Source organism: Struthio camelus, chromosome 4 (assembly GCF_040807025.1).
Source record: "Struthio camelus isolate bStrCam1 chromosome 4, bStrCam1.hap1, whole genome shotgun sequence".
NCBI lineage: Eukaryota > Metazoa > Chordata > Aves > Struthioniformes > Struthionidae > Struthio > Struthio camelus.
The window spans coordinates 39,405,043-39,420,660 of record NC_090945.1 but is presented as its reverse complement, the minus strand read 5'-3'; the positions used below and the strand labels follow the sequence as shown (position 1 = coordinate 39,420,660).

The 15,618-nt window shown below is 43.8% G+C and overlaps 1 protein-coding gene across 1 annotated transcript in view; it reads right to left on the bottom strand.

The window, feature by feature from the left end:
• The window catches only part of LOC104145548 (probable RNA-binding protein 46), a 43,604-nt gene extending 31,032 nt beyond the window's left edge, over window positions 1-12,572 (bottom strand). The window contains exons 1-2 of the mRNA XM_068942358.1: window positions 11,976-12,572; window positions 11,312-11,399 (exon numbers count right to left, since the gene is read on the bottom strand). Coding sequence (XP_068798459.1) covers window positions 11,312-11,399; window positions 11,976-12,524 — 637 coding nt within the window. The 5' untranslated portion in view covers window positions 12,525-12,572. The remainder of the gene's footprint in view (window positions 1-11,311; window positions 11,400-11,975) is intronic.
• Window positions 12,573-15,618: the final 3,046 nt, after the last annotated feature.

Here is a 15,618-nt window from a genome sequence, read left to right as displayed (position 1 = left end):
ACCACTTTGAGGCACACATGCAGAAAATATGCGACATGATTTTAACAGGCACATGTGAAAATAATATCAAAAAATGAATCCTGAAACATGTTCTCTGTTCAGGTATACTGATAAGAACATCAGAAATTTCACTCAAGTGAATTAAATCAGCTGCTGAGTGTAGTGATGTAAAATGTGCATAACAACATGTAAAACCTGCTTACTTGGCTTTTCCCTTGTGTCCTTTAGAACTACTGCTTACTGCCACCTTCTGTATCTGACTCTTAAAACTCTGTACCCTCTGTGACTAAGCCATATTTTTAATCGCTGAGAGAAACAACTGTTCCCTGGCAGTACAACTGACCTGTGGAAGGGAAGGAGCAGACTGGAATCACTGAAAAAAATAACACTGCAAAGGATTGGTGGAAGAAATAAATGTCAGGAAATAGATGGGAAGAAAGGAAGAGGAAAGGGCCAAAGGTGATAGAGAGTCCTTCCCATAAATACTGTAATTTTTTGATTCTGTATGGTCATAGAGTGCTTTTCTGTCCACGTTTTAGGCAGACTTTTTAAATGAATTCTGAAATAGCAATATATCCTGTGCATGTCTGTACAGCAGCAATTAAAGAGGTTTTACTTTTTTAGTACTTCTGAAAGTTACTACTGCCCTAAGAACCTTGAGACCAAACTTTTTTTCCCTACAACTATGTGAAGCACAAACAGCTAGAGAACAGATTTCCTTTATTTTACCACGGATACCTCTCTCAGTGCTCATCTGAGAACTCGAAAGATCAGAGATAGTTCACTCTCAAGTATTGCTCAGTTTTTGATTCCTCTGTAAAGATTGTCAGAAATTAGCTCAATTTATGGTAGTTTTTATGCAAGTTTTATAACATGTTTTCAGCACTGGAACCAAATAGGCATCAAACTATGAAGTCTTTGGTCATATCTGATCTGAGCAAGACATTAAATGGAAGTTTATCAGTGAGCCTAGAGACTTCTGTATCACATTACATTCTGCACCTTCTTTAATACTTCGGTAAATAAACTAGATTGAGTGGAACAGTTGAGAACAGGATTTTATTTGTACTTTTCTTAAATATTTAAATACACCAATAGAAAACATTTAATATTAAATAGTTCCTCAATATTTAAATTATCTTAACTGTAGTTTAGAAAACTGAGAGAGTACCACTATTTCTTTATGCTGTTCATACCCTGCTTTGAACTCCAGCTTATTCTGAGAATCCTAAAAGACATGGATTTATCAAGCTCACACCCTTTTAATTCATAATGCAGCTGCTGTGAGCTGCTAACTAGCTGTTAAGTCAGGAAGCTCAGGAAACTCAGGACTGTCAGTGCCAATTATAGTTAAACAGCTTATGATGCTTCCCTGTAATGTTCTTTACATTTTTCCTGAGGCTTTTAGGAGTGTTTAGACATGCAATTAAGAAAGTCTAAATCAGTGTAACCCGTTGTTTTTTTTTTTTTTGCAGTTCTTCCATTTTTATGTCTAACAAACACACACAATCCCATGACTTATCCCTGTTTTATTTTAACAGTATTTTTCAAGTAAACCTGAAGGAGTGCTTTTTAAAAGCTTTTTTGTGCCTCGTGTCATACAAAGCCTAATGACATAATCAAAACTGTAATAAAAAATAAAACAAGAGCCACTACACTACAGAAAACAATAAAGAAAAGTGGAGTGTTCTACAAGTTAACTGTTCCTGATTTCTGATTGATAAGGTATTAAAACAGTGAAACAGGAAATCAGAATAAACACTTTTAAACATACTGATCAGTTACCCCATCTTAGTAACGATCTGTTTTGCTGATTCCCTTAACGCAAGTTTAAGAGTTAACTATTCTCAATTTAGGGAAAAGACAGCACATTTTACCAAACGTACTGTAAGAAAGGATGTGCTACTGGTAAAGAAATTGATTCCTACGTTATTAGTTATGTCTTGGATAGCCACTAGGTGGGAGTATGTTATTTTAAAAGAAAGTACGTCAAACTTGGATGTTTTTATTTTGAAGTAGCGTGCAACTTTCTTTCCCCAGCCCATGGGGGGTTATGTAACATAAGCCAAACCACCTCGAGTCCTTAACTGATTTTGGATACGCAATGCTTGTGTCTGTACTGCACGCTCTGCAGAAACCGCCCTCTTTGCTGTTCCCCCAATGGTAAGAAGGGTAGAAGCCGTAGGACGCTTGTACGTTGTCAACTTGAAGGTTGCAGGCAGCTCGCTATGTCCCTGGAGCTACCCTAAGCAAAGACTTACTAGAAGTGGCACCCTTCAACAAGCAGAACTCGTATCCAAACAAGGAACACAAGCACTCTGCATAAGCAAGTTACACAGGGACAGTGGCCAAAAAAGATTCTGAGGATCGACTATAAAAGCTAATAATAACAAAAGCCTTGTTACCAGAAAAAACCCAGACATTTGCCAGATAGGGAACAGACAGATGATAAAGATATGAAAAGCGCCTTGTGAGGGAAATTAGGCCATAACAAAAAATCTGAATAGATTTTTTTGGCAGTAATATTCAGTATAAAAGCGTTCAGAGAAATTCTCACCATAAACCCATCTTTTCTAGCATGGAATATAGCCTCACTCCAGTCATAAACTGACAGTGTCAGTAGAAGCCATTTTAGGACAGGTTAGTAAAAATCAAAGTAACAAGTTGACAAGACTGGGTGCATTCAAGAATTCTAAAGAAACTCCAGTATGAAATTGTTGGGCTGATAGGTGCAATTCCTGAAGGCGGCTGTGATACTAGAACTATTGTGCCAAGTTAGAAAGGCATTTTTAGAAGAAATTCAGCACAAATTTGTGAAACTGCAAAACAGTAAATCTCAATTCTACACCAGGAATATTTGAGAATTGTAAGACTATAAATGGAGAAAATGAATGCAAAATCATTATTCATTGTTCCCTGCAGTATTGGGGGGGTGGGGGGGGGCAGCTAATGTAATCGTCAGGCAGCCAATTTAAAAAAAAAAAGTGCTTTTTCATATAAAACAATTAATCTTACCACAGAATGTTTCAGAGGCCAAACAGATAAGTTAAAAATGAAGTAAGACAAGTTCATGGAGGGTAAGTCCACTGGTGAGTATTAAACATGATGAAATGAATGCAACCTTCAAAACAGGAAGTTCATGAATTGTTGCTTACTTAAAATTTTGAGAATATACCAAGAAAGACTCTCTCTGTATGCATACTCTGTCCCTAAGCACTCACTATTGCTCATTGGTGGAGAAAGAAAGATATGGGGCTAAACTGACCTTTGCATATTGCCAAGTACATTCCTATATTCTTATATTGCTGAAAAATTTGGCCCTCATCTTTAAGCTTCCAGGCTCTCAAAGGTAGTTAAGTTGTTAACAGCGTCTGGCTCTAAAGGACGCTCTTGCTACAGCTCTGCATTGAGAGTCCAAGTTTCCTATAAAATTAATGGAAATAGTTGTTTTCACAGAAATATATCTTCAGAAGCCAGCTGAAGAACGCATTGCCTAAACTAGCAGAAAATGAGGTAGAAATACAGGTGGCAGGATAGAAGCAACTGTCTGTAGACAGCTATGTGAATAGATTTGAAAAACTACAAAAAATTTAAAAAGCTACGTGATTTATAGCCTGTAAAAGTCTTTAAATCGTAATTCAGTGTAAGATTCATAGTAATCAGGCAGTTCATTTTTGAACGTCATTACTGTTTTTCCCCAGGTACGAGATATTGGGGAGGTCAGGGAATGGGAGGAAGTATTTCATATCTAATCTTGCTCCCTGTGAAGTCAGTGACAAAGCTCCTGTTGATTTCAGCCAGAAGAAAGGCAAGTCACTGGCGCTGCTGTAATAACGAAGCTTAGAGTACTATGCACTTGATGGCGGATCTGATGAATTGCTCAGAATTTGTCCTAGCAGGGTAATTTTAAATACATGGTGATAGCAAAGTGAACCTTGTTCTTCTCTTTTGGATTTTTTTTAAATATAACTTCCCTTACTATTTTTAATTAGGATCAAATGTTTTGTCTACAAACAGATATCTTGCTCATGTCCCGCTTTCTCTTCCTGCTCAATTATTCAGTAAGTTTACAATTAATATGTCACTAATTGAGCGTCCTTCCCGTAACAACAGACTGTTGTTGCAAAGGTTTGTGTTTAATTGCAGGATTGAGTACTGTCTGAGAGAGAGAGCTCTTTAACACAAATACTCCCCCAGCTGAAAAATGCAAATGACAAAGTTATTGAAGGAAAGTAATTTCTATAACTGGTTTGGGTGGGTATTTTAAGTTTGCCTGTAAAAATATTCTTTACAAGTCATAAAAACCTCATAATTTTGGAACACGTTTCATGACTATTTATCAGGTCTACTTCCTGTACAATTGTCCATGCTTTAAAAGTGTTAGATTTACTGGAATTCATCAAAGACATCAGAAATAGAAATGCTCCATTCCTCATTGGAATTTCAATATATTGGCCAAGAAGAGTTATTACAGAAAAAATTATACGGCTTTCTCCAGGCAAGTTTTTGAAAAGACTATTCCCAGTCCAATCCCTGTCTGCTAAATAAATGATGAAATTGCACAACTAGCTATTTTAGTTAGTGGTTCCTACATGCAATGTGACTGAAACAACGCTACTTGCTCTCAAAAGCTGGGAGTAATAGTTAAAGAAAAAGATATCTTTGCCATGTGACTGTCAGTGCTAAATGGCTGGTGTACTGAATGAAGAGCTGTTACTTCTGCCTCTATTTCTCAACGCCACATCGTAGTTTATGACACATTTAGAATTGCAAAGGAGCTGAGCTGTATATACACACTGAGCTTTGTGCAAGACCAACAAACAGAACATGGCTGTGTGACTACAGGTAGCATAGGCTGCATCTTCAAGTATACTTGAGGCATTGCAAACTTGCACACCTTCTAGTCCGGGGTGATTCTCAGCCCTCAGGCATTCAGGTTCCTCTTCTAAAGCCTGGGATGAGTTAGATACCTCAGGAAGGACTCCTCAGAAACCAGCTGAGCTGGAACCTCTGTAAAGTAACCCATGAATAATGAGGCTTGGGATGGGACTTGAGTAGTTTGGGGAATATTTGCATGACTGAAAGCACACACTCCTAAGCTTTTGCTTCAGGCAAGTTGGTATGACTACAAAACACAGGACAGTTTTTGCTTGAAATTAAGTACAATCTTGTCTGCAGACAGAAACAGTAAAAGTTACCCTGTTTAGTATCTAACTCCAATCTTTCCACCCGAGGTGCAGGAGACCTCTCGTTATCTTCACACCCACTTTACTTTTGATTAAAATTAATTACTAACTTATCTTTCCTACTGTGTGGCAGTAGCAGACATATCCTTTCCTATATTTCTATGCAGTGTTAAATGGAAACATGCAGGTCCACAAAATTGCAAGGATTGCAGGTCCAAATCTGTTTTGGGTCTAAGACTGCAGAAGCTTTAGGTAGCCTGATAAGTTTAGCAGAATGTAAGTCTTCATTTGCATGTATTCTTAATTACATAAAATAGTAGACCTCCTTAGCCTCACAGAGTACTGATTTCACAGGCAAAAATATTGTCTTCTGGTTTAAAAAAAAAAAAAAAGAAAAGAAAAGTTTTGTATTTATTCAGTACATTTAACGCAAGGAACCCACAAGCTTACGCACATATTAACGAACTCTTGTAGCTGGCCAGTGTATAGGGAGATTATCATCCCAGCTATAGAAGTGGAAAAGAATAAAAAAGAGAAACTAAAGGCAATCGTTAAAGAGGTATTTGACTAAAATAACAGTACACCAAAATAGCAAACCTTTGATCTAACCTGAGTCTCTTCCTTATTTTTACCTGGAAGTTTCCTGAATGACTGCAGCTTGCGTTGTGTCAAAGTCAAAAATGTCCCAGTCTTGGTGTTTCTAGTTCCTGGAGAAATCTGAGGTCTAGTTCCCACTCAGAACCTCACTGAGGCCCATAGACATGCAAAGCAACACTGAGGGCCCTTGAGGGCCTAATATGCAGAGCCCAAACAGAGCTTAATCCAACACAAAGTGGTCAAGGAGCCATCTTCTCTCTCAAATTCAGAGCCATACGTGTTGCCTGACTTTATAAAAATAGTCCAATAGAAACTGTCCTAGAGCAGGAGGTAAGATTAGAAAAGGTGAAAACAGCCACTTGTAAAAGCCCAGAGACTCTCCCGGAGGAGCACAGTCCCCTCAGACTGAGGAGGGCCTAGGAACCAGGCCTCCCACATCTCCAAGAGCTCTGTAACCATTCCCCTTTTGCACTTGTTTAAACAGTAGTATAGCTATTTTCATTCAAGTGCTGCTCCATCAGGAAGGAACTCAAAAGTTTTGAGTAACAAATGGATAAAGGCAGGTCTACCTGAAAATTCTGGTCAGATCCATCAAATAAAAATCAGAGCATAGGTCTGTGTAGTTGTACATGATCATCCATACTTTTTAACTGTTTGCACAATGCCAGTTGCAGCCCATGGTAACTAGTGGTCTCTCACTTGGGACAACACAGGCCTGGGAGCATTACCTGTAAAGGTGAGAGGGCAGCAGAGGGGAAGCTACACTATACCGGTGAAGAAGGGCATTTAGCTATACAGACATCCATCACCACGCACCACTACATGATCAAAAAATGGGCTCTAGGCCCATTTTTACCACCAGCTTACAGCCTGCAGCATTTACAGTGCACCTTTCAATGTAAGGGAAGGCATGATAATTTGTTTCATCTCAGCCCTTACAGGAAGCCGTCTCAGACCCCCTAAACTCGAGCTGAGACAGGAGAGCAGACATCACTGTGCCCCATGTGCCTGCCTAAGTAGCTCAAGATGAAGCTCCTGCGTTCTCGCTCTTCAGAGGCGTGCACCTCTCTGCTCACCAACCTGGCCTTCAGCATGTCTACTAGGGCCTGCTCTCACAAGTAAAAGAAACTTACTTATCTACCTCTCTTACTTTCACTGCCTCATTCAAACAAGTTTTTGGTGCTGTGATGCAGTTTTAGGGGAGTATGAAGCTGATTTGCTCAAAATCACACTATTACAAAGCAAAGATGATTCCTTTCTAATTACCAGATTCACGACAAAGAGGAGGCAGCTGGTAAAACAAGGGCCCAGGGCTTGATAAAGTTCCCTAGAAACAACAGGATTTAGAAGAAAAGCCTTACAGAGCATCTCATAGAAAGGTGTCTACTCCGTGAGAGACAGATACAGTAATCATAAATTAGCAGTTTCATCACAGACAGAACTGCTGTCCTGCAATCAACATAATTTTAAGTCTCCTGTAGATCCTGCCATTTCTTAAGCGCTTAGGACCCTATCCTAAATGTACTTTTTACTTCAGAAGTTAAGTTATGCCCTGGCGCACAGCTGAGAATCTAGTTTTAAGAAATTATTACCAAAAAGCAGCCTCAAGTATTCTTGGTGTTACATTCCTACAATGGAGGAGATGGTTTATTTTGTCAGCACAGTATTCTGAAAGATTCCTGTAAGGTTTACAGGAAAGTGCAACGTGCTACAGCAAAGAGCCACAAACTAGTAAGTTTCTGTGTCTTAATTTCAGACGAGTAAATCTGTTCCTAACGATCTGTTCCTAGCTGCTTAGAGGGATCAAGTCCTGAGCTGTCGTAAAGGGCAAGTAGCAACTGGCTCCTACAGTCACCTGAGAACTTTTTTTTTTTCTCATTTTAATGGAAAAAAGAGATGCTAGTGACTGTCTAACACTGTATCATTCAGTGTTGTGTGATACTTTATTTAATGTGAGAACATGCAATATATAATACTCCACCATATCATCTGTGGAGATCACAGTTCTATTGTTTCCTGTTGCCACAGCTTGCTTTCTAAAACCTGTCTGGATGATGTCAAGTCACACACAAGTTTAATTCCCTCTTCCCGCCCCTTCAGACTTTAGTAAGTATTGCTATGATTTTGTTTTCATTAAAAGTCTCAGTGGTATTTATATGTAGCGTTCTCCTTCAGCACAGGAGGACCCAAAGGTGAAATCAAGCAGAAGATGACTGTTCAGCCACACAAATGAATCATTATTTACATTCCAAGCTAACATAAATACAAACAGAAAGCTCAGTGTTCTAATCTCTTCATTTAGCAACATTTTTTTCTTTAAAACACAAGTTTTGTAAAAACATTACTAGTGTTGTAAATGGTCATTTTATTTCCGTTTTCTTTGGAAAGCAAAAGTGAAACATCTATCCTTTTAGCTTGATGTCTTCACTACTTGCATTTCCCAGTGGCACAGTGGTGATGGTTGTATTTCTCCATTACATATTCAGGTTTAACCAAACAATTTTTCCAAACAGCACTACCACTAGAATGAAGTGCAGCTCTAGATTTACACTCCCCATCACCACCACTTGCAGTTAACAATGAACAATGTCATTTCTAAACTCCCACATTTCCAAACAGCTGTACTGCTCCAGTTTCCAGTGTTTTTCCTTTATAACTAGCTCCTTCACTTCAATGGCATCACAGTTGAGGTCAAGTCTGAAATGCAGTGCTCCACCTAGAGCAAGTAGTTATTTTTACTCAACTTGTTACAGAAAAAACAGTTGACATTGACATTCACCAAAATATTTCAGGGCAAAACCACCACCCGCTGAGCTGAACATGAGAATTCATGCCTGCTAGACTTGTTTTTCCCTCTCAGTATGACTGATCTGACTCATGCTTGACTTTTAACAAAACTTCCAGGTCTCTGCTAGTATGACAGCTGGTAGAAAAAAAAATTCTAAACATATAGCTCAAGTTCTCCCCATATACCTCTACTACTTATCTCTAATGAAAGGATATAGTAGGACATTCTAGACTGTTTCATGGTATTTTGCAAGCTTCTTAAAATTCACACTTTAGAGCACTTCCTTTCACTAATGCGGCTAGAAGTCTGTAAGGAACTAGTTTCATTTCTGTCATACTGACACCTATCAAAGTCCCGACTTTGTCCCCCAATCTAACTTGGATGCTTCCTTCTCAAAGGAATTGCATTAGCAAAGCAGCAGCATTGGTCCTTTGATACTTCTGAAGCTACAGCGACAACTTTTCCCCGCTGTCCAACAATACTACTTATGATTTGGTTACTAGTCATGACCCCGTTGCTTATTGTATAAATGACTCATACAAGTTACTGGAATTCTTAAAAATCTCAAGTAAATAAAGGGGAAAAGAAAAGCCACCTGTAATCACACACCATGTAACTGCATGTTCATGGACTGCTCAGTGCCCTACTGGGATATGTTAGAGAAAGGCTATAACGTTATACGCAGTTTCAAGAGGCAGGTAGACATTTTAAAATGAATAAATTCTATTTATAGAATTACATTAATGACCACAGTTCATACCTTATGTACAGCAAGTAAAAAAAAAACATGTTGGAATTTATGCAAATATTACTGATGTATACACTATGAAAAAGCAATTTGTGTTAATTAAAAAAACACCTTAACTTTTAAAGTTTACCAGAGACAGATACACAGACCACTGCAATCTCTGAAAGCAGAACATAAGCTGTTTATAAGGATCCAACAATAATTGATATCCAACTGCTTTGGATCTGGGTTGCAAACTGAACCAGTACTGAAAACTGGGCTGAAATCCCCTCTCAGTTGGTGACAGCAGCACTAGCGCTGTTGTTTTCTGTGAGACTGGAATTTCACCCCAGTCTTTACATTCTTTGTTGGTTAGAGTGGAACAGCCAGAAGAAGAAACATTATTAAAGACAGCCAAGGGGACTCACAGTTCAAGAATCCAATCTTCAGACAGCTGTAGGGTCTAGAGGAAGGAGAAGGGAGTTCAATAGTACAGTTAAAATGAGTATTACTCTAAAAAACATTTTGAAAAAATGGAAACTTCAGTAGCAGAGCTGATTACAGGATACTGAAAACCATATACAGAAAGAAGTCAGTCTGAGGTTCAGTCCTTGGTGAAGACACTGTTGTGTTTGCCTTGGACTAGAAAGCAAGGCAAGCACAGTGCATGAACAAATAAGTGCATGTATACCATACAAGACATTCCAGGAGCTGAACAATTTATTTCCATACATTGAGACATTACTAAGAAAAGGAAGGGAGGAAAAAAAAAAAGCAATAGTCACTCAAACAATTGACTAGATGATTTCAAATCAGTTTATACTTTGATAAACAAAAATGCTTTGACATTGAAGATAACGCTTTTTTTAGCACCAGCTGCCAGCTTGCAAATGAATGCTTTTTCACAAGTCAAGAAAGATGTCTTCTTTCACAGAGAGGCATCCTGTTTTAAGGTGGTACCCAGAACGGCAATATAGCGACCAAAGGAACTGCTCCAGTGATCCCCAATGCTTTAAGGCACTCACATGGGTCCTGTTACTGAGGGACAGTAGGAACTAAATTGGCTTCCATTCTCCTCCTCGCTGTGTGCGCCCTGGAACACTGGGAATTTGCTATGGTTTTTATGATACCAGCTTTTACAAAGCAAATTGGTTTCCTCCTATATCTCCTAATCCCCCCCTCCTATAGTCATTTATGTTAGCTAACAGCTAATAACAGCTGTTATTAGTAAGGAAAAGGCTGAAGAATTGCAGACTTTCCCCACCACTAATCCAATCAAAATATTGTTAACTACAGTAGCAAGCGTCCACAAAATTTACATGAACAAGAGATCTGCGTACACCTCCCAGAAATGAACGCAACAGCAGCCAATCCAGCCCGATGTGCTACTATAGCAGAGAACACTCAGGCTAGAGGTTCCCTCCCCCTCCCCCCCCCCCATCAGAAAGGGTCAGTTTAGTTCCTTCTGTCTCCATTAAAGGACATTTTAGGAATAGAAACAGCAACTTCTGAATATAAACTGTATGTATGAAATTAAGAAGCAAGTAGTTTGTTCTCAATATCCACCACTGCATGATGCTCCATCATTTGTTTTTATTAATAGTTATAGCATTCAGGTACACCGCTAAGAAACTGAAGAACATAAAGGACGTTATCAGAATCACTTAGGGCTAAGGGCAAGCAGCAGAACTGCACTGCACCCCTACTTTTGCATGGCTTTAAAGCTGTGTTAAAACGTACCAACCGAGATTTTCGGGAAAACTATTACTTGGCTTACACAGTAAGCTACTCCTTGTGCACTGTGTTCTAGACAAAGTTGTATTTAAAAATGGCACACAAGGTTAAGAAATTTTGCTTTACACAACGCTGATGAGTAATTTGTGTTTTTATAAATACAGTAGTATACATCCTATATACAGATGGTGGCCACAGACCTCTGGGAAGGCTGTTAGCCAGCCATCCACAGAAAGAAAGGAATAAAGATAGTGGGGAGCGTGGTGGAGGGTGCCAAACCTAGGCAGACTATGGATGCCAATCCCACGAGCACTGAAGCAAGAACGCTCCTCTGGTCCCGAATAATCATCTTCACTGTTTCACAGAACTGCAAGAGAGCAAAACGTCAAGGTTGAAGAGCAGAGCTTTAGAAAAGAAAAGCTTTAAGCAGACAGCTTCAGATAGCTCCTCTCTATTAAAGACTGCCTATTTTACTACTACAGCCCTTCCATGGGCTACCTTGAGCCCAGTACAAAGTGGAAATAGGTATACAGCCCTCTAGAGTCACTCCAGCACCCGCTCGTGACCTGAGCTTTATTCCTGCTGTAACAGCACACGGTACCGGGCACTGACCAGCCCAAGCGCGTTTTAAGAGCGGGTTGGCTGCGGCCTTACGAGTTCAGCTTCGCTTTCCTTGCCAATCCAAGCCAACAGAAACGACGGCAACTTGGCCCCCAAGTAGCCCGGCCCCTGCCTTACTGCCCTGCAGCACCACGGCCCGGGGCACCTGGCGGAGCGGCCCCGGCCCCGGCCCCGGCCCCGCCTCCCCCCCCCGCCGCGGCGACCGTTGGGCGGCCGTTGAGCGGCCGCGCGGGGCAGCTCCGCGCCCGGTACGCGCGGGCACCGCCCCTCGCCGGGGCCGGGTGGCCAGGCGCGGCGGCGGCGGCGGTGAGCGGCGCGGTACCTTGTCGGTCTGGAAGCTGACCGGGGCGCCGTAGCGGCAGTAGGTGACGAAGTGCTCGCAGTTGTTCCAGAGCAGGCTGTAAGCCGTGGCGCCCACCAGCTTCTCCGCCCGGCGGGCCGCCTCCTCGCTGCCCAGCACCTGGTCCTTGAAGAGCCGGTCCATGTGGTTCACCAGGATGCTGCCGCCGTAGGCGAAGTCCTCCACGGTGTCCACGCGGATGCTGGCCACCTTGGCGATGACGCCCAGGATGAGCCGCTTGTTGGTCACCACTTGCTGGATCTGGCGGCGGTCGTCGGTGAAGGCGGGCAGGATGTCGGGCATCAGGTGAGCGACGCGGTTGTCGCCCAGGTAGATGCCGAAGTGGATGAAGAGGGTGCGCGGCACCTCCAGCAGGTCGCCCCGCTGGAAGCGGCTGGTGTCGTAGCAGCCGGGGGCGGGCGGCGGCGGCGGCCGCTCGCCGTCGGCGCCGCCGGGCAGGGGCCGGACGTGCACGAGGAGCAGCAGCTTCTCCAGCAGCAGCGAGGCCGCCTGCGGCACGGCGTTCTTCATGGCGCCGCGCCCCCGCCGCCGCCGCCTCCGCTCGGTGCCTGGGCCGGCCGCCGAGCACCCCCGCGCCCCGGCCCCGCTTTTCTAGGCTACCGGGCGGGGCGGGGCGGGGCGGGCCCCCGGCCGGCCCACTGGGCGAGCGGCGTGCGGCGAGCGCCCGCCCCGCCGAGCGCCCAGCCTTGAGGGGGCAGCGGCGGCACCGCCACGGGGAGACGGACGGGCGGCCGGTCGCCTTTCCCCTCCGCTCGGTTTCTAGGCGGGCACCGGCCGCCCGTGGCGTCCCGGCGGGGAGGGGAGGGGAGGGGTGCGGCGCGGCGGGGTCGCCGCTAGGCAGAGCCCCCTCCTCGCCCGGCAGGTGGGCACCGGGCGCGGGGGCAGAGGCAGTGTCCGTGCCCGGGGGCAGCGGAGCGGCAGGGCAGGGCAGGGCAGGGGCGGGCGCTGCCGCAGGGCCCGGCCCGCCGCCTGGTAGCGGGTCGGTAGCTGCTCAACGCACCCTTCTGCCTCGAAAGAGGAGGGGAGAGCAGGACGCGGCGTTTATAAATTTAACGTGCCCTAAAAACGCGCCAGCTAAGGAGGAGTGGGAAAACGCGGAGGCCCGTTCCTTCGCGTTTTGTTTCACGCTAATCCATTATGTAAATACATAAATCCTGGCAACAAAGCCCACAAAAGAGCAGCTCTGTCAGGTCAACAAAGCCTCCCCGTCCGAGGCCAGTAAGTTCCAGTAGCCGAGCAAATTCCCGCCCCCCGGGGCTGCGGGATGATGGATGGGGCAGACATTCATCTTACCTGGAAGATGACGGGCTGGGAGAGCAGTGGAGCAGGGGGCCGCTCTCTCCTTTCTCCACCGCCCCAGGGCTGTGGCCTGCCACTGAGGCCCCGCCGCTATCCCCCAACACGTCGCCATCCGCTTTTGTTCATGCCACAGACGCTCCTGCTTCAGTGTTTTCACTCTGGCTGAAGTGGGAAACTTTCGCCTCCAGCTGAAACTCAGAGCGGCTTGGGGAGAGAGGAGGAATAGTTTTTTTGGAGCATCTTCCTCCAACCGCAGACTCATTCTAAAGTTGCCAGCTCCGATGATCTAACTTCCTGCAGGTTGTGGATGTTCAGGCAAACACAAGAATACACACACAGTCAAGTACGGGGGGGGGAAAAAAAAAGAAGCAAGAAGAGGAGTAGTACTGTGTAACAGCTTGGCACCTCTCCACAGGCAAACCATGCTGAAACAGCAAGTTAGTTTTCCCTCCTCAGTTGCTTTAAAGCTGAGAGCCAGTGTTAAGACTAAGGACAAGATCCCTAGAACAGCCATGGGCTGCCAGAGCCCTTGGCTCACTCCCATACACCAGAGAAACAGTTCAACATCCCTTCCTTCCCACTGGGAAACAGCTCTGGTACGAATGGAAAAGCAAAGGAGATGCGGACTGAGCAGGCTAGAGCCTCCTGCCACCTTGGATACTGAACAGGTTTGGTAAATAGCATCTGAACACCTAATACCTCTTGCATACCAGAAATAAGAGGCCTATCAATGACCCAGAGCAATTTTTCCACTTCTCAATGAAGAAAAGAGATCAGAGGAGTGCATTCTTTCACTGCTCCCTAACTGGAAATGAAAACTAGTGTTGCCTTCTTATTTCCTCCTGCTCAGGGCGGAAAGAGCAACTTTCTGGGGAACTGAAAATTTTCAGAGAAACAAGTCTCACCTTGCTTAATTTGCAAAGGAATAGAGAGGCTCACAGTAACCTCTTGTTTGGTCACTGATTACAGGCAAGACCCTCAGCACTTCTTACCAGTGATCAGGCATTTGGGATTTTCTGTGGAGAGCATCAGCCAAATTTTTATGTAACAGAGGCTTAGCCGTCTCAAGCCCCCTACTTCAAAATCATGTCACTTATAAAAGAGAAAATACCTTTTGTGGTGCTGGCAGGACTGCTGTGGACTAGCCACCAGCCACATCATTAAAATAGCGTCTTTTCAAGTGCCAGATGCTTAAACACCTTTGGAAAGTTTGAAACTTTTACTTATGCTTAGTAAACACTAACACGGGGAGGGGAGGCTTTTTTATTGTCATCAGTGCATTTTTAAGGGACTGAGAAAGGAGAAAAAGAAGAGATTAAAAAACCTGACCACTATAAAGGGTCACAGCCATTTGGTGATGGTCACAGTGGCCGGCCCAGAGCTGCAGCACTGTGCCACACACAGCCACAAGGTTCAGACTCCACAAAAGGCTCTGGGCACAACCTCAGTCCTGGCACAGAAAGGTTTCTCTCTCCCTTCTGTGACCACAAGCACTGGTCCTGCCCTGTGCTGCTATCTCAAAAACCTCCCTCTCTCCCCTTTTCCAAAGCTGCCACGTGTGGATAGTCTTTGTTGAAAGAGGTAAGCATTAGATACCTTCTGAACTGTAGATGAAGACTAAGGGATTCTGCTGAGCTCCCTGACAGAAACAGACATTTCCAAATTGGACCTTCTCCTTGGAGGCATCCTGTGTTTGCTTTCTTAATGCCAGTTAACTTTAATCCCCAGATCACCAGGGTCCATTACAAGTAAATCCGGAAAGGAAACCTGGGATGAAACCAAAGAAAAGTGCAATCCCAGAGAGGAGGAGGAGGAGGAGGAGGAGGGGGCTCAGAGTCTTACTGAATGGGAGGGTTTCAAATAAAGTGACAGGTGTGACATTTCTGCAGTGGAAACTTCCTCCTACACATCAGGGTAACACCTGAAGCACTAATGAGCCTTGTTTCTCTCTCCCCCCCAACTGTTCAATTACTTTGAGGTCCGGATACCTGATGGAACAAGGAAAGGCATTAGGCGACAAACAGAGAAGCTGTGAAACAGCTTCACTCCTCCAGCTAAAAACCGTATCCCATTGCAGCACGTGAAATTCAGCCAGTTAATGCTTCACTACCTTAAAACTATTGTGGAGCATTAAGAGAGCAACATCCAAAGCGCTTGACAGAACAACAAACTAATTTCTGAATGAAACCATTCAGATTCTTGAAAGGCAATCTGCAATTGTTAAAGTAGATTAACTGCTTTCAAGCTCCAAGGGCTGCACTCCTATTACTTTCAAACTGCCATGATGCAAACCGAATTTAAGCGG